This window comes from Copadichromis virginalis, linkage group LG2 (assembly GCF_057382275.1).
Source record: "Copadichromis virginalis isolate Kocher_CV1m ecotype Utaka linkage group LG2, C_Virginalis_male_GT1.1, whole genome shotgun sequence".
Taxonomy (NCBI): domain Eukaryota; kingdom Metazoa; phylum Chordata; class Actinopteri; order Cichliformes; family Cichlidae; genus Copadichromis; species Copadichromis virginalis.
The window spans coordinates 27956606-27982924 of record NC_140619.1 but is presented as its reverse complement, the minus strand read 5'-3'; the positions used below and the strand labels follow the sequence as shown (position 1 = coordinate 27982924).

At 41.1% G+C, this 26319-nt stretch overlaps 1 protein-coding gene across 1 annotated transcript; it reads left to right on the top strand.

Moving 5' to 3' along the window:
* abcb7 (ATP-binding cassette, sub-family B (MDR/TAP), member 7) lies at positions 1-24111 on the top strand. Its single transcript, XM_085476894.1, has 16 exons — positions 1-150; positions 1434-1517; positions 1606-1683; positions 2849-2968; positions 6629-6761; positions 8548-8816; positions 9422-9510; positions 10732-10819; positions 12928-13102; positions 13641-13798; positions 15865-16028; positions 16202-16331; positions 16796-16967; positions 20377-20480; positions 21187-21294; positions 22621-24111. Exons 1-16 carry the CDS (start codon positions 1-3, stop codon positions 22837-22839), a joined length of 2241 nt encoding a protein of 746 aa, XP_085333020.1. The 3' UTR covers positions 22840-24111.
* Positions 24112-26319: the final 2208 nt, after the last annotated feature.

Genomic DNA, 26319 nt, shown 5'->3' with positions numbered 1-26319 from the left:
ATGGCGCTGATGTTGGCACCGCTGAAATGCGGCATTCACTTTCAAAAACGAAAACTAGCGCTTCTCATTCGGCAGACGAGCTCGTATCATGTATGGAATAAAAGTCGTAATGAGCCGGGGGCTGGCCATGCACGCCAAAGCACATATCCGGTGAGTGAGGACGGGGCTGGTCAGAGAGGACACGGTGCTTTTAGCCACCAGGCAAGGGCAGAGAAAAAGTCTTTCTAAGTAACTTTCAGGAATGATACCTAGATAGATGATTTGTTTTCTGGTTTGTTAGAGAAACAGGCGGTTGTCATCTGTTAAAAGAGCCGTTTGGGTTTGCTTTAAGTAGCTGGCTAAGTAGCTAACCCTGCATTAACTTAACGACTTAGGTTACTCATGTTATGTCATAACGTCGTTATTAGTTTTGAATGTATGTCAGCTGAACGGAAATCACGTCAAAGTCAAACAGGCTTCTTAAAAATACAGTTCAATATGTGTGTGTGTGTGCGCGTGCAAAGTCTGACGCCTGTCAAAGGTCCCAGTCACGTGTTATCGGTCTTTACTGAAAACTTAGATAAGACCGTCCCACCCTGTCAAACCTAGGGTAACTGTCATGTCACGTAAACGCGCTGTCATAAATTATTTGGCACATTTACTGTTTTTAGAAGTTATTCATTCTTAGCTCCAACTCTTCCAAGTTGTCACATTCCCATTTAATGTGTCTGACACTAGAACGGTTCACTCTCACCTCATGTTAAGTATGCCGTTCATCTGTCATCTTCACATGGCAGGTCAAAACAGATAAGAGGGATGTTTACAGTCGTGCTGTGTCTTATAGGAAATGAAAGTATCAAACATGTTAACCTATTTCACTCATAGTCACTGGAGTCTTATTACAGGGTAGGTTTACGCTCAGTTTGATCTTAAATGAACCATACAGATGCTGTGTTTTTAAGCACTCAGGTCCTGCTTGATCCATTACTGTGCTTCAGTGTGGTATATCCTGTTCTCGGTGTTTCAAAACGTTTACCAAACCTTTATTTAAAAACCAGTTTAGGCAACTTCTCTTCTGTTTGTTTGGTTTGCATAACCTTTGAACTCCGACTATGAATGCTTAAAAAATTTGCTGAAATCACACAATGAATTAAATATTTAGTACTTATTTGTTTAAATGATGTGAGCGTAGTGGTTTACCCATTTGCCTAAAGAGGTAAAAAATCCTCCATTTGATTCTGGGAGGAATCGAATATAGAAGGGAAGTGCATCCGGAGTAAAAACTGTGACAAATCAAACATGCACAGCTGCTCTTTGTTTTACATGATGTGAATTTTGGGTTATTAAATTTTACTTGCTTTTATTTACTGCTTTACACTTTCTCTCTGTGTGGTAAACATGATTATTGAAACATTTAGGAACATTGGTAAAATCAGTGCTCTTGTGTGTTTCAGTCAAGTTCACCTCCACACCTACGAACGGCAACATGGAGCACCAACAGGAGCGAAAAAAGTCGTCAGATTTTGGAAGCTGCAAAAGTAAGTGTGTATTAAGAAATAATCACATATTGGCGTCCTGTTATTCAAATTAATTAATATAGGGTAACAGTGAATTCCCCTTCCACAGCACTTACAGGTGACAGACAAACGGACATGTTGGCACGGAAATGCAGGCGGGGGACTAAGCGCAGACCCAAAAAATGTGGTGAGTACGGTACCGTGTTTTAATGATTACTTAGTGAAACTTTTCATGCTTGGATGACATGAAACCTTTAATTTTTTTTGTTTGAAAATGCTGACCATTGTTATTCTTAAGATGACAAAACTAAACAGTGTCATATCTGTGAATCAGTTTGGTGTTACGCAGCCTTAAAGCTGATTTAAACTGCTGCATTGAATCTACGCTGTAGTTACATCATAATTGCAAATCCCTCTGAAACCTTATGCCGTAATCTAATGTACACCTACCTGGAAATGTAACCGCATGTTGCGTTGACACAGACTGTCTTATTGCTGGTCAAATGAGTTTTCTCTGTCAAATTGGGTTAGGGGGCTGAACTCTTAAACTCTTAATGGCTTCATTGCCTAATGGGCGAAACGCTAAAATAAGACTCCTGAGAATTTCACATATGTTATGTGACTTGAATAAAAGAGACATTCGTTTTACAAGAACTTGGGTTAGGTATTAATATTAACTCCACATTGAAGAGTTTAACTGAAAGCTGAGTTACATTTAATATTTCCAGATAAAACGAGTAACTGTAACGAAGTTGGGCCTTACAGAAACTTCAGTAGTGCATTAAACTGTTCATTTTAATCCTCCCTCAGCAGTGTCACACATTGCTGATTGTATTTGATTAAAAGCAGGTGCTGGGCGCACTTTCACTGTAATTTGTTAGGAGGTGCTGCCATACAGCAGCGTCGTAACATGGTGCCACCATATTGAGTGGATTAGAGGAATTACTGCATATTCTCCGGCCTGTGGAGAGTCCCTGTGGCAGATGTGTGTTGGAGCGTGGGTAAACAGCTATGCTGGCACCAGTGGGCTCTCGGCCTCAGCTGGGATGACAGCCCAGGTATCTCGTGGGACTTGTAGTGTCAGACTGGATCCCCAAGTCCACCTGGAGACTCTGCTGTCATCGTGGCTGCCATATCTCCTTGGGGACTCCTGTTGACATTTGATGTTCTACGTGCGTGCCCAGAGAGCCATCTTTAGGTTACTGGGATTGTCAACACTGAATGCTAAATGTATGGTGTTTGCCAGTATTGCCCAGTGAGGCACATTAGACTGTTAACATAGCAGTTATCCCACATATTTTACAAGGTGTTCTATTGAATAAATAAAGTTTGCTGCTGTGTCTTTTACACAGCTGAAGGAGGTGAATTCAGCTCAAATCCTGTCTGCGATGCTGTCTTACGTGTGGCCGAAGGATAGACCCGACCTGCGAGCCCGTGTTGCACTCTCTCTGGGCCTGCTCGCTGGATCCAAGGTAAGCTTAATTTCTCTTTTATTTATTTTTATACATATCATATAAAGAGAATTTAATTAGTTTGACTGGTGATTAGCCACATTACTTGGACTTACCTAACAACAACTGATATTTTTATCACATTACTTCTGCTTTATGCTTTGTGGATTTGTTCCACCCTGAAGAAGAAGGTTAGCTAACAGCTAATGCCCTCCCTTGTGACATTAGGAGCCAGATATTCTTAGATGAAAGCAAGATACTTTGACAAAATAAATTCAGCTGATTGTAGACAGAGTTGTTAACTAGCACAAAACCCCTGCAGTCTTCACTCATCATATATTCCCACAGCTTCAGAGTCATTCTTGCATGTTGCTGCTCATTTTAATTTGTTACTGTTTTCAAAAGAGATGCATTTTAGAGAATTGGTAATTGGAAATGAGGATTATTAATTTCTCCCCTGGTAGATGTTTTAGGCAAGGACATCATCAGTATGTTAAGAAACAATTCGGTAAATCATGTACATGGCTTTTCACAGTGAAACACAGTGACGAAGAGAGGTTATAATCCAAGGTTACCACTGGGTTCAGTTAAATCCACCATTATTAGTTATAACAGTCATCATAAAAATGTGTATTATATTTTACCAAAAAAAAAAAGATTAATCGAATTTGCAAATAATTTCAGCTCTGTTTAATTAAAAATGCTAAAGACAAGAAATCAGTTTTAAAAAGTGAGAAATTGTGTTTGTTTTGTTATGCATGCATGTGTCTTTTTTCAATATAATGTATAAAAACATGGGCAAAAACTTGAATGAATGCTAAAAATAATTCACACAAATACTAATTTGGCTTTTTGACAGCAGTTCAAGCAAGAAGTTTAAAAAAAAAATTTTTTTCTCAATATATAAAATCCAAAATATTTGATATTAAAATATTAACAGAACCTGGGGAAATCTGTGTGCAAAACCAGTGTTGAAAAGCCCTTTGTTTTTAAACCAATGTTATTGGTGTTACAGCAATGCTTGAACATTCTGATTGGCCTGGAGCGTTATGGCATCAGGTTAAGAGGGGTTACCAGTTACACTGTAGATTTCCTGCTGATTTCAGGCTTAAGAGAGGGCACAAGGGTAAACGTGCCATATCCACACTTTCTTTTTGAAAAGTTATGCTGTCATTAAACTAAAAAACGTTCACAGATTTCCAGAAAAATTGAATTTTTGAAATTCAGTACGTGCAAAAATGTAAGATCTGTGAAGCAAGTGTCATGAAAAAATGCCAGTGTCAAGCCAAGTCATTTGAATAGGTCTAACAAACTCTGTGTTAGGAAATGCTTGGTTTTATTATTTGCCACCAGCTTTTTTTTTTTGGCACTGTTGTTGTAGGATGAGACTGAAGTGAAAAGCCTGATAATGTGGATGTGAAGTGCTCTGAAGCCCAACAGATGAAATTGGGGCGTTCAGTATTGCATTCAGGACCTGCTTCATTCATTTTTAATGAAAACAAACCCCAACAAATAAACATTTACAACATGTAATTCTTGCAAGGGTGGCGTCAATTAGTCATTAATTATACCAGCATGTCATTACTTTGCAGAAAGTTGACCTGTAGCTTCACTTTTGTATACAGTGATTTTGCACATCCATTCATTTGCTTAACTGCTTATCCAGTTCAGGGTCATCGGGTCGAGCCTGTACAGCCTATCGCAGATGTCGTGCGACAAGGGGCAGGGTACACACTGAACAGGTCCTCAGTTTATTGCAGGAAATTATGCTTTTTTGTGTAAATTTGATGTATCGTCACTGTTTATATATCTTATTGCTTTTGGTTTTCTGTCATCCAGGAAGCAATTCAATTAATGAGTGTTAGGATTTCAAAAAAATTGTATCATTTTTGGCACACAAACAGCTGTACTGGTAGTTTTTTAGGATGAAGTTTTGCTTTGATCAGCTTGTTTTCTTAACTTTTTGAGAATTTACTACAGTGATGCTGTGTTACGAGATACAAGTGACTCTGTAGTTGTGTACTAAAAGCTACTTTCAGCTACTCACAAGGGGTCGCCACAGCAGGTAGCGCTACTGAAACACAAATTAAGCATATTAAAACGCTAATCTTTTTGACATATATATATTTATTTATTTTAAGAAAAAAAAATGTTCTTGCTTAATCAATTAACCTCTCAGCTCTGACCACCCTGTGTTTAAACATCATGAGTACTCACGATGGGTGATCACCTTTTGGTAAAGATCCCATGTGAAACTAAAACAGTCATGCATTTAAAACAGCGTCTTATGAAATAATTAATGGCATGCACCAATCATCGCGTGATGCATTCCCTCTTCATTTGTTGATGGTCTCTAATTTACACCCTGGAAAACAATCAGAAATTCACAGCTCCTCAATAACCGTGTCCTGCTGCCACTCAGCATGGCTCCCTCTAGTGTGTGCTAAAGAGGAGAGAGCTCATACATGCAATCCAATCTTCTCCTCCCTTTTTCCTGCTTGGCTGGAGTTAACCTTGATTTCTGCAGTATGTCTGTTTGAACTAAAAGCACCAGCAGTGTGGATGCAATTTTTAAATCAGCAGAATAATTATGCGGTTAAAGTGCATCACACCTCTGCAAGGGACATTATCGGTGACATTTTCATTTCAAATAAATGATTATATACTAGCTCTTGTTTTTGTTGCCCTCAAAGAAAGCCTTCTCTGTCTGCATGCCTTGCTATAAGCTTAAGCTAATTCTTTGTAGCCCGAAGCCTTTCTCCGCTACTTGACACAGCATCTCTATTATGGGATGACATACTGCGAGGTACAGATTGACATAGTGTCAATTTAATCTCCAGCATTGCTCGTTAATGGATTTGAAGAGCGCATCCAACCTTATCATGTATTAGTGGTAAAATTGAGGACATGTTTTGGCCCTGTGATAATAGGCTCAGGCTATTTTTGTGTCATGTTCTGTTGTCTTGGTAGCAAAGTGGCAGATATTGTTTTTCCTTGAGGGACTCAGAGGACTTCTATTGTCTGAGCATAATACCCAAGAGTATTAAGCAGGAACCCTAGAGATGTAGCTTTTGCACTTTAAATGGGCCATTATTAGGTGTCCTTCATACATCAGAGGTGGCACAGGTTTATTTCACATATGCTGGTCATATTTTATTAAATTTATACCCCACAGAATTCGATGGGGTAAAGGAACATAAAGTAACCCCCGTGTTAGAGGTTGAGATGTTCAAATGAAATGGTTTTTAAAAATGAAAATGCTTTGCTCTGTGATGCCGTGTTTTCTGTCTGTCCTAATGCGCAGCGGACCGCCCAGCCTGAGTCACACAGCTGTCCCTGTGCTTTTAATTAGCCCTAATAACCATTTCAATTCCATTAGCAGGAAGCACCAGCCTCCTCTCCAGCACCAGCACAGCCAGTCACAATGAAAACATATGCATGCATGCACACTACCCAGCATACCATACCATGCATACACATAACTGAATGCACCTGAATGGTAATCTTGGTTTTTACTTTGTAACAGTGGAGTTTTACTTTCTAGACCTGTGAGGTTTGCACACACAGAGACACCACAGAAAGCCAGAAAAAGAAGACTCTGGACACATATGTCAGTTTAATAGGCTATTTGAAACTGTTTCCTCCTCTGAGTGTTTTGTCCCTCTCTCTCTCCCTTCCCAGATCACCAATGTGATGGTGCCCTTCATGTTTAAGTATGCAGTGGACGAGCTTAACCAGATGTCGGGACACATGCTGAACCTAAATGACGCGCCAAGCACTGTGGCTACCATGGCAACGGCCGTGCTGATTGGCTGTAAGTCCCAGACTTGTATTGCACTGGCAGGTGCCGCGCTCATCAGATGGGACTGTGGGACTGCCTATTATCTACAGGCTGACCTTTCTCATCACATTCATATCAATGCCACGGCACAACCTCTGCTACTCGCTCACATTATTTACATTATGAGCTTCGTTCTGTGTCTGAGTTCCTTTTAATCCTCACGACCCTCTCGTGAGTGCTGAGGACGATCATGTATGATACCTGTGAGCTCTCAAGGCAAACAGAGGTGAATAGATTTATAAAGCAGTGGAGAAGAAATTGCAATGTCCTTTGAAAGTGGTTAGGTAGTTATTTTTTTCGTGCTGTGGCGAGGCCAGGGTTGCTTCTTTCACTTCTTTTTTTGGGGTCACCTTTTTCTTCTCTTTGTCTAAATGCTTCTGTGAGTACAAGAAAAAAGTCAGGAGTGAGATGTGAATGTGACGTGCCTTCCTGATTAGCGTAGGATTTCTGGGAACTGCTGCTGGAAAGCAGTATAAAATGAATAAACATGACAATACTAACAACCACTGTAAGTCACTGTGGCCTTCACTAAGATCAGCTTGTAAGCTCTGTATGCTAGCCCTGTAGCCACTTGTTCTAATAAGCCCACTTAGGTCTTATACACTAATACTACAGTTGAAGCACATGACGGGGGCTCAAGATGAGATGAATTGGGGTGACAAAGAAAAATGAATGAGGAAAGAAAATGAGGATGCTGTTACAAAAGGGAGATTTCATTTTTTTAAGATTCTTCTTTGTGACACAGAGGACACAGTGCTTGTAGGTTGCAGTGTCTGGTGTAATTTGGCTGAAAAGGGTGCACCGTGCTCATCCTACCTTGTCAGATGTGGACACATTGTTCATTAGATGAGCATTTCTATTTAACGCCACATTACAGCCCCACGAAGAGCGGCAGACAGAGCGATTATTGCCCTGACTTTGGTCTCAGCAGATGTGCCATGTATTCACACAACTCAGTGAAATCACCACAGGAAGACCACATGTCATTCAAACACAGACTAATATCAATTTGTGACAGTCATGCTAGCCATCTGCTTGTAAAACAATTTATGAGCAGTGTGAGAGCTCAGATGAACTGACTTTTCTTTTTAGTATTTAATTGGAGTTGCTATCGGACTGAACAGCTCAGTTTTCTTGCTGTATATTAATGATCCTTTGAAAAAAAAATCTTATTATTGGATAATTTCTTTAACATAAAGACATGCTTGCTTCCACTTCTCTCCTTCACTGAAAGTCTAGACGCTGCATTCAAATTAAGCCTGTTTATTGACAACTTGATCACACCTTAACATTTCATTCTTATAAAACCTTGTCTCTGTTGCTCTGTTCTGTCGGTATACACGCTCAATGCCTTGCTGAACACTCGGATACCCTCCCTCCCTTCAGTCTGCAGTGAGCTGGCCCGCTATAGTAGTGAGGCTTCAGACAGCATTCTGCTTTGTAATTACAGAGGGGAGACTGCTGCTGTAGCATTGCAGGGCTTGCAGACCAGAGATGATGCGAAAGACTTGTCTTGCCACCTCATACGATCCGTCTCCTCAGAGTAGTCAATGAGCCTAAAACCTGTCTAGTCTTAAGTGCCTCAATGTGCTGCGTTCTGTTTAATAGGACAAGACAAGTGTGGGTCATATTCTTGTTTTGCTGCCTTTTAACAGTCTCCCGTGCTCAGGATGGCAATAGTTTCTCACTTTCTGCAGTTTAAACCTCCCTGCTTTTCACAGCAGGTGTCCTAAACTCTCCATCTCCTCCGCTATCCCAGATGGTGCCTCACGGGCTTGTGCAGCCTTCTTCAACGAGCTGAGGAACACCGTGTTCGGCAAGGTGGCCCAGAGCTCCATCCGACGCATAGCAAAGAACGTCTTCCTGCACTTGCACAATCTGGATCTGGGTTTCCATCTCAGCCGACAGACAGGGGCGCTGTCCAAGGCCATCGACCGCGGCACGCGGGGGATCTCTTTTGTCTTGAGCGCACTCGTCTTCAATCTCGGTCCCACGGTCTTTGAGATGGCCCTCGTCAGTGCCATTTTGGTGAGTTATAGGTGTAAATGAAGACACAAACTACCACACAGTGTGCTTATGCATTCTTTTTCAGCTTTTACTTCTTATTGGTGTTGCTGTTTCAGTGATTGATGTTAACATCACCTTGCCACTCCTCATAGCCGATTTCCCGGAAATTAATTTCACAGATACTATCTCATTTACATTTTAAATGGAATATGAATCCCTGTGAACTTTTGGTGGGCCCATTAGTGCTAATGATGAAACCTAAAGCTTTCTTGCATCTTAATGTCCTCCTGTGGAGTGTGCCCTAAACAGATGCCCCTTCTTCCACTGAAAGATGGGCTCATCTTTTAGTTCGTGCTATTACTCCACTGTGGATGATCAGATTGCCTGTAACAAGTGCAGACTCCACTGGCCAAATAGCTAAAGCGTCATCATGAGTACTTCTTGTCTTTTCCTATTCATTTGTAACCATTGCTTTCACAGTGGAATGATCAAAAACAATACCCTCTGAAAGTACCGTGTGACGCTAATAGATTGGTCTGATGTGGTCTCTTGACTTTTATCACAGTGCTGTTGAATTACAGCATGTAAAAGATGCTTCTTCCTGCCTGTGCTTTTCTCCTCTGCAGTATTACAAGTGTGGCGGACAGTTTGCAGCAGTGGCCTTGGGTACCTTATCAGCGTATACCATTTTCACAATTCTCGTCACACAGTGGAGGTAGGATTGATGTTTTTTCTGCTTTTTTTTCTGTGTCTGCCTGTTGTTCAGATTTGTAATCGCTTCAAAGAGATTCGGTTAACATTTCTGTGGCTCTCTGCATTGTAAAAATGCTCACTTTGAAATCCACAAATCAGCCACGATTAAAGCCATCGACAAATTACATAAGATTGATTACAATGCAGTGTTCTGCTGTGAGACCTTGGGTCCTAGCATCGATGTGGTTGTTTCTTAGAAAAGTCTCAACCACTTACAGAATGTTTTTGAAATTGGATGAATATGTTAAAAAATGTTTCTTGGTACCAGAAACTTTTTGATTTCCAATTACAACCAGTTTGTCAGACAATGTTTATCTATTTGCAAACAAAGTCTGCACAAATTCAGTTGGTTAAAAGGACTCTGACTACAAAGTGGTAATCAAAGACCAGAGCACACAACTGGAATATTTTGTGGCTACACTGAAAGCTATGAAATATTAGCTCTTTGCTCCAAGAGGCTAAGCCATCAAACGATAGTCGATGGTTTCCCAAATTGCCTAAATTTTGCCACCAGCCAAGTACAGCCTCCTTGTCAGCACCTCTGTCTGATAGTAACGGCCTCACATTGTCCACCCACGTTGGATAAACTGCTCATTAACTGCTAGAACATGACAAAGAGCCTCTTTTTAAAACTTCTCAGAGCCCAGTCTGTTCGAATGCTCATGAGATGTATTAAAACAAGCCTGATCCGTGGCAACACCAACCCATTACACATAAGGATTCGCCAGAATTTGCACCAAACTCCCGTTTTCTATCATTTTTGATAGGAAAAAAAAAAAATCCAGTCACTGTTTTGATTTTCAGTTTGTCGATAATGAAATGCATGTAATAGCATTTCATTTTCAAAAGCAACTTCATCGTGGCAATAATGAGTAGACCAAATTTACAAACTGTGCATTACTCACATTAAGGACTGGAATTACCAGTCACACTGAAGCTATTATTTCAAAGTAGGAAGATTTCTCCCAGGGAAGAGAGTCAGCAAGACTCTACTCTATTAAGAAAGAACTCCTGTGAACATTTAATTGATACTGTTGCATGTAAATTACTTAACCAAATAAATTTCAAATATTTACTTCAATGGAGCTCCAACTGCCAGTGTCACAGTCCGGAAAGGTCCATGACCCGGGTTTTTGTACTGATGCAAGTGACTGCCATGTTGTTCATGTGTCTGTGCACACAGGACTCGTTTCAGAATAGAAATGAACAAAGCAGACAACGAAGCAGGCAATGCAGCTATTGACTCGCTGCTCAACTACGAGACTGTTAAGGTGAGTTTTAAATGTCCCACACACACGCACCTGTACACACCTACCAAATCTGCTCCTTGAGCTGACTTTGACCAGGCACATCGATATTAACAAATGTGTATGTCACCATCTAAATATTTATATTATCTATTTGAGGTCTATAATACAGTGGCCCTGAGAGGCCAAACACCAGCAATAAGAAAAACGCTGCAAAAGCACTCAAACCTTGGCTTGGAGAATGGTTGTTATTATGTTAGACGAAATTTCAGGAAAATGATTTAAAGCATGCTTTTGTATATATGTATAAGGTCAGAATGTTTGTAAAACATGGATTAATTATTTCAGAATCATTTTTATCTGTCACAAAAACCTCAAATTATCCCAATTCATAGACTTGGAATTCTTTTGCATTTCTACTTGAATATATCAAAATATTTGATTAATTCTCTGTTGGTTATTCCATCAGCTATTTTCTTTTCAGCTCTAACACATTATAAAAGCATAATTTCCTGTGTTTTTACTTTTCTCATATTTCTTTGTCTTCATTTCTTCCTCTTAATTCTCTGCGGCACTCTTCTTCTCAGTATGAAATTGTCCACCATTTCTGTAAATGTCACTTCAGTAGCTACAAACAATGAGACATTTATCACCGGACACTCAGGACTATTTTCACGGTTTAGTCAATGGCCCAAATTGTGTCCCAATTATAGTTTTGGACTGAAAGGTATCTGCCACTGGGGGCTTTAAAAATATAATAGAAATGTCATCTGAAGTCCTGGGTGGTTTATGAGTGAGAAAGAGTCTCACCTGCCTGATGTGATCAGTAAAGATTACTGTAAACTTTTCTCAAGGTCACATTACCTTAAAACTCTATCTCGTTCAGTTTTAAATCTCTTTTTAGGCAATCTTTTAGTACACAGCACAAACACAAACATAATCAGTGTCGCGTTTCATTGCTTCGTTGGCCGTTGCAGATATATTTTGGATACCATGTTATTTTCTTTGCCGTATTATTTTGCGTCCTGTTTTTCTTAACGTTTTGTTCTGTGTTATTTTGTGTCATCTGTGTCAATGCGGCCGGATTTAGCATCACTCTGAGCTGTGAGTGTGCATATGTAATTAGATCTCCGCCCACTCAGAAATCCGTTCCACTTTCACAAAGGGCTGGATGAGAACCTGAATACGGCTCCTTGCACTGCTTCGGTTTGTCCTCCATGCGCTACTTTCTAGTCTCGCTTATTTGGTGCATTTCCTTATATGCAAATCAGTGGCAGGTCTGTGTCCGCACAGCACCACTGCCGTTAGCTAGAGAAGCAAATCGCCCACTTAACCAGAGCAGAGAAACAATGATGCAAGCTAAACAAACAGCCGTGCAGCAACAATATTAGGTAATTGGCAGCAGAGTTGAGGAGGATTGTTATGATTATATTGTTGTTTTATGTGCCGAATTTAAGAGATGTGCAGGAGAGTGCTGGTGGCTGAGGCGCTTTCTTTTTCCCCCCCCTTTAAACGATAGCTGTATGTCTTAATCAGAATTAGTGCTGCTTGTGTGGTGTAACACTTAAAAGAGCTATGTGCACTCCGTTAGTAATCTAGGTGTCTGTGTAAGCTGCTACAGATGTAAACACAGAGGATGATGACAATGTCGGTGATGAAAAATCTGCAGCAATTCTTGTTTAACTTGCACGGGATGTTTAGGCTTTTCTCTCTCTTTTTTTTCTTGTTCCAGTTGTCGAATAGTTGTAACATTTGTTGTGATTCTGCTATTACTGTTTTACTGCCAAATCTTCACCATGCAAAGATAAGGCAGCTGTATTGCTTTCCACATCCTTTAAAATCTAACGGGAGCAGATTAAGAGACAGAGACATGAAAAAGTGCTTTAGAGGCCAACTGAGACCCAGACTATGCCCAGAGCGGTCACAGAGAACAAATGCAGCCTCGAGGCAGGCTGCGCAAAAGTGTCTATCTGGCCGACACGGCTCTCCATGCTTCCTTAACCTTTAACCATTACCATATTTGAGTCTCTCCCTCTTTCACTCTCGACTTACTCTTTCATTCCTTTTGTGAATGTTCTCATTGTCTCCGTGGCCTGTGCTCTGTGTCTTAATACTTCTCATCTCTGCTGCAGTATTTCAATAATGAAAAGTACGAAGCTGAAAGGTATGATGGATTCCTGAAGATCTATGAGTCATCCTCTTTAAAAACCACGTCCACACTCGCCATGCTCAACTTTGGTCAGAGTGCCATCTTCAGCGTCGGCCTCACCGCCATCATGCTGCTCGCTAGCAAGGGCATTGCAGCAGGTGAGTGTGGAGCTTGGAAAGGTGATACGTAAATGTCTGTTGTGGGCTTCCGATTTCTTTTGAGCCATAAATTGAATTGGATCCATGTGTAAAGGTAAAAAAACCCCCAAAAAACTTGCTAGACTGACTTGAGCTGAATATAACTCTTCATGCCAATGATTTGTGGTAAGAACACAATGGAAATAGGGTTTAGACATAAATAAGTTTAAACATCTCAAAACAAAATCAAATGGACCGATGAAACTGGAAAAGAAAAGTAAACTCTGCCTGAACTGCATAATAGAAACTAAATGAGAACAAAACACAGCAAGCATGAAAAAGTGGCATGAATAGGATATAAAATAGCTTTGATGCAGAAATTGAAATCACAGGGGGTGGAGATGGTTTGTCTACTTTCTCAGCTTGAAAGAAAGAGAAGGAGGAAAAAAAGGTTTGGCTGTTATTTATTTTTTTGGATCTTGCATCCAAAGACGCATACATGATACAGTAGAGCGAGAGCATGTGCATCGCTGTAAGCTGTTCTGTTGCTTTTCTATAGGTACGATGACGGTGGGAGACCTGGTCATGGTGAACGGGCTGCTCTTTCAGCTCTCCCTCCCTTTAAACTTCCTGGGTACAGTGTACAGAGAGACCAGACAGGCCCTTATAGACATGAACACTCTTTTCACTCTGCTCAACGTCGACACCAAGATAAAGGTAACTTATCGGCCTGTCACGCGCTTCTTCACATTTATTTTTTCTCCTCCTGACGGTAGAGAACGGAATAGGTGAATCAGAGCAGAATAAATGAATCTCCACAGAGTTGAATCTTAAAAATTGAAGATAAAGGCAAGTCCAAAATGTGATGAAGCCTGTTACCCATCCATTTTCTCCAGCAGATTTTAAAAAAAGAAGCGAGCGGTAAAAGATTTTAACAGCAGACTGAGTTTCTCTTATTGCTGCATGACTAACCTATGCACGTGTTGTAAAAAAAATGATAGGTTGCAGTCAAACATAGTAATTACGTGCTTCATGTGACTCAGGTGCTTCCTCGTCTATTGCCACTTGTAGTGCATGACATTGCTCGCTGCATTAATGCGATCAGTTTGGGGATATCATGGGAATTTCTTGTGGATCTATCGGCTGCTTACTTAGTGATTTATTCAGTGTTTTTTTAATTAGAGCATCCATAATTTAGTCTGAGTTTTGTAGTATATTAAAAGCTTTCTTTAAACCCCCTCCAAAAAAACTAGGCCTTGTTTGCCTTGTTTTTATAGTTAATTTCACTCCAGTGTTTCAGTTAATTTGTTGTGTTGCAATTATCTGTTGGACTACACAAATGATAAACTTGTTAACTTGCCTAATATTTGTGTTGTGTTCCAGCGCAATTATTGATTATGACTAGTGGTAGCAAAACAGACAGAAACAAAGGAGTGTCAGTGGGGAGAAATGAAAGGTCAAACTGCACTTAAGTGAATGGCTTTCTGTTAAAATTGCTACACTCATATAATTTTGGTCATTAGTGATTACTGAGTGCGCTTTCAAAGCACGGTATTGGTCTGTCTCATCCTGTGGTTACAGGAGAGGTTGAAGAAGCTGGCAGCCTCTTAAAGTAAATTTTTTGCCTTGTTAATGTTTTTTTTGTTGTTAACAAAAGCCACTTCTGCCTGCAGTGCAGCTTTCTCAGTGTCTCCTTTATTGTTCCCCTGCCAGCTGAGGGTGCAAATAACAATTCTATCAGTACTTCCTGAAAAATGACTAAAATAATGAAATAATTGTGGGATTAATCTACCACCAGTGCACAATTTCATCCTATAGAAATTAGGAACGTTTAGACAGATCCTGCTCTTTAAATTATAAAATGCCCAACATTTGTACAATTTCTAATCTGCAAACCTCATATTTATTTGATTTTCTTATTTCATGGGATGTTTCATTGTATGGATCGTTTTCCTTTCTTTGTTTTAGACAGCCTATGTTGCGTCAGAAGAGTGCACTTAAGTGCAAATGGGCACCTCCTTCCTAACAATACAAAGGCCATTCTCATCTGCAGCCTGTAATTACAGTCAGAGAAATGAATCTGTCCAGTTACTTTTCTCTCATCAGTAATATTCCTCTCCATTGTAATTCCCAGTGGAATGGCGCTGCCCAGCAGGCCATTACTGTCTGAGTATGTGGGGGTTTTGTTGGGGTCTTTTTTTGGTAACACACTGGCCAATTATGTAGATGTAAAAAAAATTTAAAAGTCTCCCTCTCTTGAAGCTGCAACACTAAATAAAAGACAAATTATTTTGGCTTTTTTCCCATGTCGCAGGGTGTGAAATTATCATCTGTTTATACTAATGGACTGAGAGTTATTTGTATTAATTGACTGAGGTGGATAGTGTGTGATTATGTTGCTATTAGGTGGTATAGACATTGAGCAGAACATGCTTTTACTCTGAAGCTAAGGACAGCGTTTTATTCACTGCTGACCTTGGCTGCATCGCCGCACTGTGACTGAGCTCAGTATGTACCAAAAGTTTTCACGCCTATTGATCCTTCAATCACTGTGAAGGGCAGCGTGTGAAGATTCATACGGCCTTTTTGAAACGACCTCTCAAATTTGCTGTGAATGTCTCGCTTTATGCAGTCCATGTAGGGTCCGTGCTCCAGCAGTATGCCTCTTTACAAGGTGTTGGAGTAATGTTGCATCATGTTAAGCCTTCTCTGCCAGTGGCTGTTCTGGATCCTTCCTTCTTTTTCCATTTTGCCTGTCTTAACCCTCTGATGGTGCGCTCTAGGAGAAGGATCTCGCCCCACCATTAACCATCACACCACAGGAGGCCACCATCCGCTTTGAGGATGTCTATTTTGAATACCTGGAGGGCCAGAAAGTCCTAAACGGAGTGTCCTTCGAAGTACCTGCTGGGAAGAAGGTGGCTATAGTTGGCGGCAGCGGGTCGGGGTAGGTAACCTTTCCGAGATCTGCGCTGTACGTTAAACCTTTAACCCAGCCCGTGTCATCTTATTTGCATGTCTTAGACAGTCTTATCACATATCATCAGTAGAGTGGGGGGTGTAGCTCCCCCAGCTCACAGACAGAAGGATGCTGACGATTGGTTCCATGTCTGGTTGCAGGAAGAGCACCATTGTGCGGCTTTTGTTCCGCTTCTACGAGCCCCAGCGGGGGAACATCTACATAGCGGGGCAGAATATCCGAGACGTCAGCCTTGACAGCCTGAGGAAGCTTTTGGGGGTTGTTCCTCAGGTATGAGAAAATCCATCACAGAAATAAACAGAAATGAAAAAGTGTTTTTATCAGCCACACAGAGATTTTTATTTATTTTATTTTGTGTTTTTGGCGGGGGTGGGGTGGTGGGGTCTGAACCTTCTCCTCCTCAGAAGAAGCACATGGACCTTTTGTCTCTAAGTGGTAAAGGTAATAATATATTGTTAGTGATTAAGCACAACAAGGGGGCAGCAAAGAACAATGTAACATTAACCATTAACAATAGCATTCAGAAATGAGCTGAATTCAGTTTGGTTTTCACTGCAGTGAGCTCAGAGGCTGATCTGAACAGATGGTACATGCACATATTTTTGTCATTTGCTTCCTTCACGTTCTCCTTCTTTGTAACTGCAGTCTTCTGTTTCTTTCACTGCTGCAATTAAAAAAAACCAAAAAAAATAATCTCTGAAGCCTTATTTTTTTCTTAACTGTGTTTCTGTCAGGATGCCGTTCTGTTCCACAACACCATCTTCTACAACCTGCATTACGGGAAAATCAACGCCACGCCAGAGGAGGTCTATCAAGTAGCTCGTCTAGCAGGCCTCCATGACGCTATCCTCAGGATGCCCAATGGCTATGACACCCAGGTTGGGGAGCGGGGCCTCAAGCTGTCAGGTTAGCTGCATCATTATGCCTGCTGTTTAAGTACGCTCTTTCCATGCAAGCCACGGAAAAGCCTTGTTTTGCTTTTTTCTGGATGGTATACTACACTGGAAAAAAGAAAATCACACCCATTCTCTTAATAATTTGCGCGCTAATAGTTCCACATTATAATATAGTAGTTATACAGAAATCTAAGACTGGCTGTTTCTCTTGTTTGTTTGCTTTTTATTATTTTCACTGAGGAGTATCCACTGGTTCCATTCATTTATTTTAAAATCACACAAAAAAAGAATGATTCATGACAAATGGAATTTTCGAAGAAGAAAAAAAATGGGCTTCTTATTTAGTTATTTATGTTCAAACAGCTAAAAGTCCAAAATCAAAACCATTGTTGAAACCATTTGTTGGAAAATGTTATAACAATACATGTTTTGAGCCCTATTTTGCTTAATCAGTTATCAACTACTTTTTGTTTATGTTATTTCACTGGATTGTAAATTGTATAACTTTATAAATGTTTAATTAATAGCGAAAAATTGATTTTTTTCTAAGATGAAAATATAAACGTAACACAGTTTAACTGACTATATACACTTAGAAGCCACATCATTAGGCACGCCTTGCTAGTACTAGCTTTGACCTCTTTTTTTGGTCTCAGAACTGCCTCATTTCTTCATGGGATGGATTCAGAAACATGCTGGAAACATTATTTTGGTCCATATTGACATGAAAAGATCTCACAGCTGCTAAAGATTTTTCAGCTGTGCATTCATGATTGGAATCTCTCGCTCTACCACATCTCAATGGTGCTCTGTTGCATTGAGATCTGGTGACTGCGAAGGCTGTTTAAGTGCAGTGGAATCACTGTCGCGTTCAAGAAACCAGTCTGGGATGATTTGAGCTTTGTGACATGGCACATGTTATCCTGCTGCAAGCAGCCATCATAGGATGGATACAATACGGATACAATAGGGATGGGTATCGTTTAGGTTTTATCCAATACCGGTCCCAAACCGGTACTTTTGAAACGGTGCCGGTGCTTAAATGGTGCTTAAACCGGTGCTTAAAGAATGGAGAACACAAAATCGGTCCAAAAACCTCTCATGTTCAGCTGTTTTTTTGTAAAAAGATAACAATGTTAGCCTTTTCTGCAGCTATGGGGCATATATGGTATCACTCTTGGCTGGAAGCAGTGCTTAAACAATGGAAAAAACACAAACTTTATCCAAAAACCGCTCATGTTTAACTGTTTTCCACTTTTTCTTTGGTCATTTTAGCCTTTTTGGCCAGGGTGAAGGGAGTATCTGCCGTCAAACAAGAAGACAGCCGCATGTAGCTATGATGATGTTTGCTAGTTCACCTTACATGCATTAATGTAATAACGTGGTTAGCATACTCAACGTAAATTACACACGAACAACATTAAGCTACTCACGCAGAGAAGAACGGCTGCTGCTGCTGCCATCATCATCTGTCATCATTTCTGCTACACTGGCAGGGCTAGGGGCCAGGACTCTCCTCTTCGTGTTTTTGGGGGATGTTGCTAACTCCGGGTCCGATAACAGGCACCACACCCGCAGCTCGGTGTGAGGTCTCACAGCAAGCTATCAAATACGGCGCATTTCTCGGCTTTTAAAAAAAACGCTATGCGTCGCCAGGTGTTTCATCGGATTTGAGGTGTTACCTCCTTTGACAGTATCACAGTATCAGCTTAAAGCACTTGTTACAGGCTGCTGAGTTTGCATATTTTGCTGTGAAGTACAGCCAGACTTTTGACCGCTTTGCCGTGGTCATTTTTAATCTGTAGCTCTGCTCTAAAAGAACGTACGTACCTGGCCCCGCCTACTAGCCTCAGAAACGTAAAATGATTGGCTAGAATCTAAAGTGTATCACAGCTCAGGAAAAAAAAAGCACCGAAATAAAGCACCGAAATGTGCGCTGCTTTTCAGTCTGGTTACCGTTTATGTCAGATGGCACCGGATACCGGTACCCATCCCTAGTCAGCAACAGTACTCAGGTAGACTGGTGGCTTTAAACCATGCTGTGTTGGTATTAGCAGGCCCAAAATCTGCCACCATTTCACCCCATCACTAGCCTGAACTGTTGATACGAGTCAGGATTGTGCTGCTCTTCTCTTCGTTGCCTCAGAGCAGTCTGACTATTCCCCTCTTATCTCTGGCATCAACATTTTCATCCAGAGAACACAGGATATTCTCTCTCGCTCTTTCTTTTTTAAGATCATTCTCTATAAACCGTACAGATGGTTATGTGGGAAAATTCTCAATATATCAGCAATTTGTGACCAGCCCATTTGACACCAACAGCCATGCCACGTTCACTGTAACGGCTGCTCAGTTTGAACTTCAGCAGGTCATCTTGACCGTGAAGTAGGGCAGAATAAAGAGATGAAGCAATAAGTTCTCATTGTTATTTAAGAGTTGCACATGTTGTAGCTTTTCTTTCAAATAAATTCTGTTGTCTTTGTTATCAAATTCAATGAAATGAGCACATTGTTAGAAACATTAGTTTCAGCATAGTATGTTTATATGAAAGTACCATGAATGAACCAGGAGCATTGTATCATATAGCTGCTGAGCTGACTTTCCTGACATGTCGCCTCTGAGCATGGCTTTTTGAAATAGTTTTAATTGTGATTAATCTCTCGCTGTACTGTCATTACTTCAACATTTTCTTCAATTTAGAGTCTGAACTTGTTTAATGGCATGTTGCCTTACAGTTAGTCACCCTCATTTGATCTACACATGACTGTGTAGTATTAGGTTCCTAGCATCACTGTGCAACTCATTTAGCCCACGTAAACACACATAGTGTGAGCATTTTCACTCAGCATTCAAGATGCAATTACTGGCAGCACAGATTTCTTTATGTGGAGTGACAGAGTGAGTGAGAGAATGGACAAAATAAAGACGTGACTAACTTCTCATTAATTTCACTGCGGCTGTACGTGACAGCTGCCTGTGAGTTTGCGAGAGGAGGAAGGGAGTGGGGGGTGGGGGGTGGGGGACGAGGAAGGAGGCAGTCTGGGCTCTCAGACTCCTAACTTTCTTCATTTCTGTTCTCCACTGCCAGCAGTATTTACTCTCCCCGAACACCGCTCGCTTTCAAGTGGCCGCACACGGCTCATATGTAATAAAGGCAAAGTCAGGCACAGCGGGAGAAATCTTTGCGTCCTGCTGATTTTTCTTCACAATTAAATCAGGTCTGGTTTTTTTTCCTTTCTTTTTTTTTTCTTCTTCCTTTTCTTACCAGACTGAAACGTGTAGCATTGGTATAGTCTAGGTGTTGGCCCTCAGTTTGAGGTAATTATCTAGCGAGAAGGGTCAGACAGAGACTTGCAGTAACGCGTATTTCAAAGGTTTTGGCATTCGCCTCGCTATTTATGACGTCTGGTTTGTTCCAGGAGGGGAGAAGCAACGGGTCGCAATCGCACGGGCGATACTAAAGAATCCGCCCATCCTCCTGTATGACGAAGCAACCTCCTCCCTGGACTCCATCACTGAAGAGGTCAGTCTGACAGTGACAGACACTAGCACCAATTTCTAATATACCCACAAATGCCCGCTCCCGGCTGCACGCACACATTAGCATGTCTGCATACACATTTAACAGAACAAGCACCCACTCAGTCACCTGCTGTAGGTACACAATAATTCAGCTCATTCCTGCGTCACATACCTGCTGCGACATACACCCGCTGCACACACACACACACACGCACGCATACCACCCCCATGTTCTCCCTTGCCACCTGCCACTGTTTTCTCCTACTTAAGCTCCAGCTCAGCTTAAACCACACAGTCTTTGTAAATGTTACATTTAATGAGAAAGTTCAGCACGCCCTCACTGAACTTCAGGGAAAAGAGTGGGGCAGTAGACGTGGTTGTTAATTGAGTTTTTTATTTCCTCTCTCTCTTGCTTCTCGTCATGATGGTGTTTTTAAATTATCATATGTAAACACTGCAAAGAAAAAAGCATATGGAGGTGGATGTTGCTGAGCAATATTGTGTTGACTTAGCTTCTCTTTCAAATCAAAGTTTGCGAGTACATTTCATATATTTCCTGTCATTCATGCTCTCTTTTTTCCCCCCCTCCTCCCTTTCTTTTCAGACCTTTGTTATTGCAAACTTGGAAATATTTTCCTTTGGATTACGGGGGTACTCTTGTAAAGCTTAACAGTGTAGTAATGTTATTTGTCCTTGTGTGCATCCAGAACATCCTGACTTCAATGAAGGAGATGGTGAAGGACAGGACGTCTGTGTTTATCGCCCACAGGCTTTCCACCATCGTAGACGCAGATGAGATTATAGTGCTCAATGAGGTGAGAACTCAGCCATTTATTTTTTTTACTTGATCTCATTCTGCCCTGATTAACATCTTCAGGTGTAATGCAATTTCATACGACTGCTGAGTGTGCCCAAGTATAAACACACAGTGTGTTAATTGCCAGTCCAATTAGACGATTTTACATTGAAGGATGATGACCCGCACTGCGTGACCCCCAGTGCACCGCTTGTGCCAGCAACTAGAAATAAGTTAGCAAGTCGTCTGTCTCTCTCCTTTCTTTTTCTTTTTTTTTTGGCACTCATTTATTTACCTTTCTTGAATGTACGTGATAAAAACATGCTTTGTTTAGCTTCTCTCATTAATTTCAACAACAACAGGACACTGTTGGTAGAAGTGAATGTATTATTTTCTCCATAAGGGCTCATTAAACCAGTCAGACTCAACTGGGTGTTTTGGTCAGATGGCGTGTCTTGTTTGTCTCGGTGACTAATAATGTATGGGCCAGCTTCCCAGACACTGATGAGGCCCTATCCACGACTAAACATGTCTTTCCGCGGCGCTCGCCATACAAATGGCTTTATGCGGTTTTTCGGTCAGATGCGTTTAAGTCAGGGTGGAGGTGAGCAGCGATACTTGGTGTGCTTTGCTATTGTGTGCTGCATTACAGAGCTGTCCCAGCTGCTTGGGCTCGGAGACGTTGCAGAGCACAACACAGTGAAGTCAGTTATTATCTGGAAAGAAAGAGTTCAAATAAAATGTAACACAGGTGAAGTGACATTTTCCGCCAGCGCTCGAGTCAGATGGGATAAAATGAGAAGAGGCTCTCTTTGAACTGCGGCGAGTTGAGCCTGTGCCGTTCGTGTTTCCCGAGTCAGATGGCGGGGATCAGAGGGTCGTGGCGAGGAGGCATGTTTGCGTGTGATGTCGCCACGGCGTTTGCTAGTGTCACCAGCAGAGGACTGCCTGGGGTGCTCATTAAAATAACGAGCGGAAGCAGTCACATGTTCATCCTGGGTGCACTAAAGATGATGCCAACACCTCTGCATGCTCATGGGCGGTGGGGGGAGGGGGGTGCTTTCATTTGTGTGTGACTGTGTGGGAGGGCTGTGTGGCATGTGTGTGGATTTGCGTGCGTGTCTGCGTGTTTTGCAAGAGGAATGCAACAGTTGTTGGGGAGGCGGCAGGGATTCTTATTGGAGGGGGGGGGGGGGGGGGGGGGTGTCTGCAGAGAGAGTGGCCGTGAAGAGATGCTAGCTATGATTCTGTGTTAACAGCCCTTTTTATTGTCCTGTGAAACCCCCCACCCCACCATTTAGACTTTATTTTTTCCATATAATTTGGTTTCCTTTTCTCTGCTTAGGGTAAAGTGGCGGAGCGAGGCACCCACCAGGCTCTGCTCAGCACCGCTGGCAGCCTATACGGAAACCTCTGGAACGCTCAGAACAGCAGAATCCTGAACAGCAGCAAGAACTCGGCCGAGCCGCGGGCCGAGCGGCTGTCCCAGAAGGAGGAGGAGAGGAAGAAATTGCAGGAGGAGATCCTCAACAGTGTGAAAGGCTGTGGGAACTGCTCCTGTTGAGAGAAGCTGCCACCCACCATGTTTGTTCATCCCTCACAGATGGCCTACACTGGAATCCCTGGTCTGCGTGCTATTGGGCAGGCGGGTACATCCCCCACTACCCCACTACCCACTCCAGCCAAAACCCTGTTATTATGACTATCTCTCCTCCTCTCCATGGAAATAAAGGCCAGCGCTCGCCAAAATGGAGGAGGAGCAGGAGGAACAGGGAGCAAGAGTGTTTAGCACTGGCTGATGTCCAGAGAGAGAGAGCTTATATGCCAGTTGTCTCAGCTGAAGCAAAGCATAAGAGACCTTTTATATCACATACGTGCGTGCAAGACATCTGTTAGTCAACATGGTTGCCCCCTCCTCCTCATTTATTTTTTTTTGACATCAGGTTTATTGACATCTTCCTCTGCTCTGGAAACAGATGAGCGTACATGTAATGACTTTCATATGCCTTGATAATGATGCAGTTTGTATTGATATGATTTTTAAAAACAAAAGGAATGAAACTTGGGTTTGGTTTTTATATATAAAGGGTGTATACGTGCAGCAGGCTGTGCTGCAGTATGTTTGCCCGTCACGTTGTTCTCGACATTTATTCTGAAAATGTGAAGATGTGCAGATGATCTGATCCCAGTAGAAGGTGATATATGTATATTTTTTATCTTGTTTGCACGAGTTATTTTGTGCAAACAAGTTCATTATCCTGTTCACACAATTATACGATAAAACTGACTTGTGGAACGTCAAGGCCTTTGTACATCATTTAGATGGCGGCACTCAAAAAAACACTGAACAGCTCCCCCGTGAACTGCTCGTATGTCACGGTCACTTTCATGTAAGCATAACACTGAGACTAAGAGGAAGGAACTCTAATAAATCATGGACGGGTCTCACTACAATTTGAGCTTCATTTACAGGTGACATCTTAAAAGCATTTTTTTAACCATCATATCCCTTAGCCTTGGTTGACAAGCCTCTTCTGATGCAGTTATTTGGGAAGATTGATATTTTTTTGAGTGTATGACCAAAGTAAAGACTCTTTCCGTGTGAAGGTTACGTGTAGATTTGGAAAGACGGACAGTGCACACACACCCTCTCTTTCTGAGGGTTGCTTTAGTTACGAAGCATTTTTTTGTTTGGACCATTGCTATAATTTATCTAAAAATGAAGAAATTTATCACTGGGTGTCTTTCACACTCTGCTTCATAGTGCTTTGGACTATGTTGGTGTGTTGGTACAATTCAGATTAATAAATGTTGGCTTTTCTCTAAATAACAATGATGTCGGCTCCATATGCTTGTTCTGTTTTTAATTTCAGAGCTATGACGATGTATAAAACAAGATTATAGGCATTTATTTTTTCTATCATGGTATCGGGGTTGACACGTCTAAGAGCGATCACAAGATGACACTCAGAGCAGTGCACATTTCTTAGTCATTGATTTTTACTTTTTTAAAGGAATAGTTGTGAAATGTGCCTGTTTCCCAAAAGGTTTAGAAGAGACGTTTAAAATCATATGTGGTTTAAAGCTACAGCAAATTAGCATGTCTTGTCTAATTAGTACAAAATATATACATGTGTTATATGTTTTGTTTAGCAGCTGTTTTTATGCCAGACCAGTTCTCAGTCGTGCAACACATAACATGAATCTAAGTGCAATACCAAACTGGAGTTGATAAAATCTGATCATGAATTAAAATCTAAGGTGTCTAAACTCATTAAAGGTGTTGCTGGGTTGAGATTAGCCGACGTTCATGTACAAATGTGACAGAAAATGGATTCAGGCTTTTTGTTCGTCTGCCAGAAAGTGAAGCAGGCTATTTACAGAAATATTCAGCTGTCTTTATTTTGCTACTTTGACCTCCAAAAACATTCAGATTAATGAGAAATGAATGAAATGTTCGCCTTAAACGCTCACTGCTCGATTCAACGTGTCAGCTAGCATAACAGTTGAATTTTATTTGCATTAATCTATATTTATATTTGTTTTATTTGCCCTTCAAGACATCAACGTATCACTAAATTGTCTCAGTTCAGCAACAAAAATCTGGTATATCTTAAAATTGCATTTTTAATTGACATAAACCTCAGTACATTCAGCACCTTGTGATCTCGACATAAGGTTGCTAAACAATCACATTTCTGACAAAGTTTGGTTGCAGCTTGTAAAGCTGGACTAAAAATTGATTCCATGCTCATTCTATACATGTGTGCAGTTCAAAAAAACAGCATCTGTGGTGGCGTGTGGGTGTAGTGCACACGGCATGGGTCACTTCCAAGTGTGGGAAAACTCCATTAATGCTAAAGAACATTAGTCTGTACGTTTTGGAGGAACAATACGCTGCCATCTGGATGACATCATTCTCAGGGAGCGCTTTGCTTACTTTAAGACAATATCACTAAATAAAAGACAAAAAGGCGTAAATCTGCCGCTACATTTTTGAAATGAGTTGCTGGCTTTCATTTAAAATATTTATTTTCAAAAACCACAAAAACTTTTAGCATATAAAATATTACAAATCCATAATTACAACATAAGGCCCCATTTTTGTAAAGGCTCAAGATTAACAAGGAAAACTGATGTGATCTTAAATATAAGAATTGCTTTTAATACTTGGATAGAAATCAATCTAGAACACATGAATATCACAAAATGCTGTGTTTCCTCCCTTGAGATACTCTGTCAGGCACTTACTGCAGCTGCCTTCAATTACTGCTTGTTTGTGGCCAGTTTTATACATAGTAGTCCATTTTCAGAGGATCAGAAATAATTGTAATTAGGCTTACTAGCAGGAATATCAGATTCACTGCTTGTGAGTGATGACGTCATTAGGTTTAAAAACAATAAACCTACTAAATAAGACACTTTAGGAGATTCCCCAATGATTGTGAATATAGAGGATTTACAGCAAAATACAAACCATTAGTTGCACCCAGATCGGGCTTTTCCAGGGGTACCAGCACAGTTCTGGAAATAATTCTTTGGACAGCTCGAACTGAGATGACATTGTGCCAGAATAATGGCAAAAGAAAAAAAGAGTGCCGCATTATCTTTGAAACATGGTGGAGGTGTTGTCATGGCATGGCTGCCTGTGGAAACCACTGGTGTATATGGCTGTACTCTGCTCGGATTCAGACAAACACTGCAAAACTGACTGATTAGCACTTTACTGTGCAAATGGTTAGCCATCCAAAGCACGCCGCAAAAGCAACCCAAGAGTTTCTTAAGGTGAAGAAATGGGATATTCTTAAATAAACAAGTCACCTGATCTCAGCCTAATTAGAGGCCAGTTACTCGAGATGAAACGAAATCATGAAAAACCCATTTTTCACTGATTTAAAATTGACTGTGTTAATGTTTCAGATGAAAAACTATAAAAATTGTGTCTTTGTCCAACAAATTATGGATCTAACTGTAAAATGACCCATAATAAATATCTCTGCGTTACATACTGGATCTGTGTCAGCCACAAGAGTGGTCAAAGAGA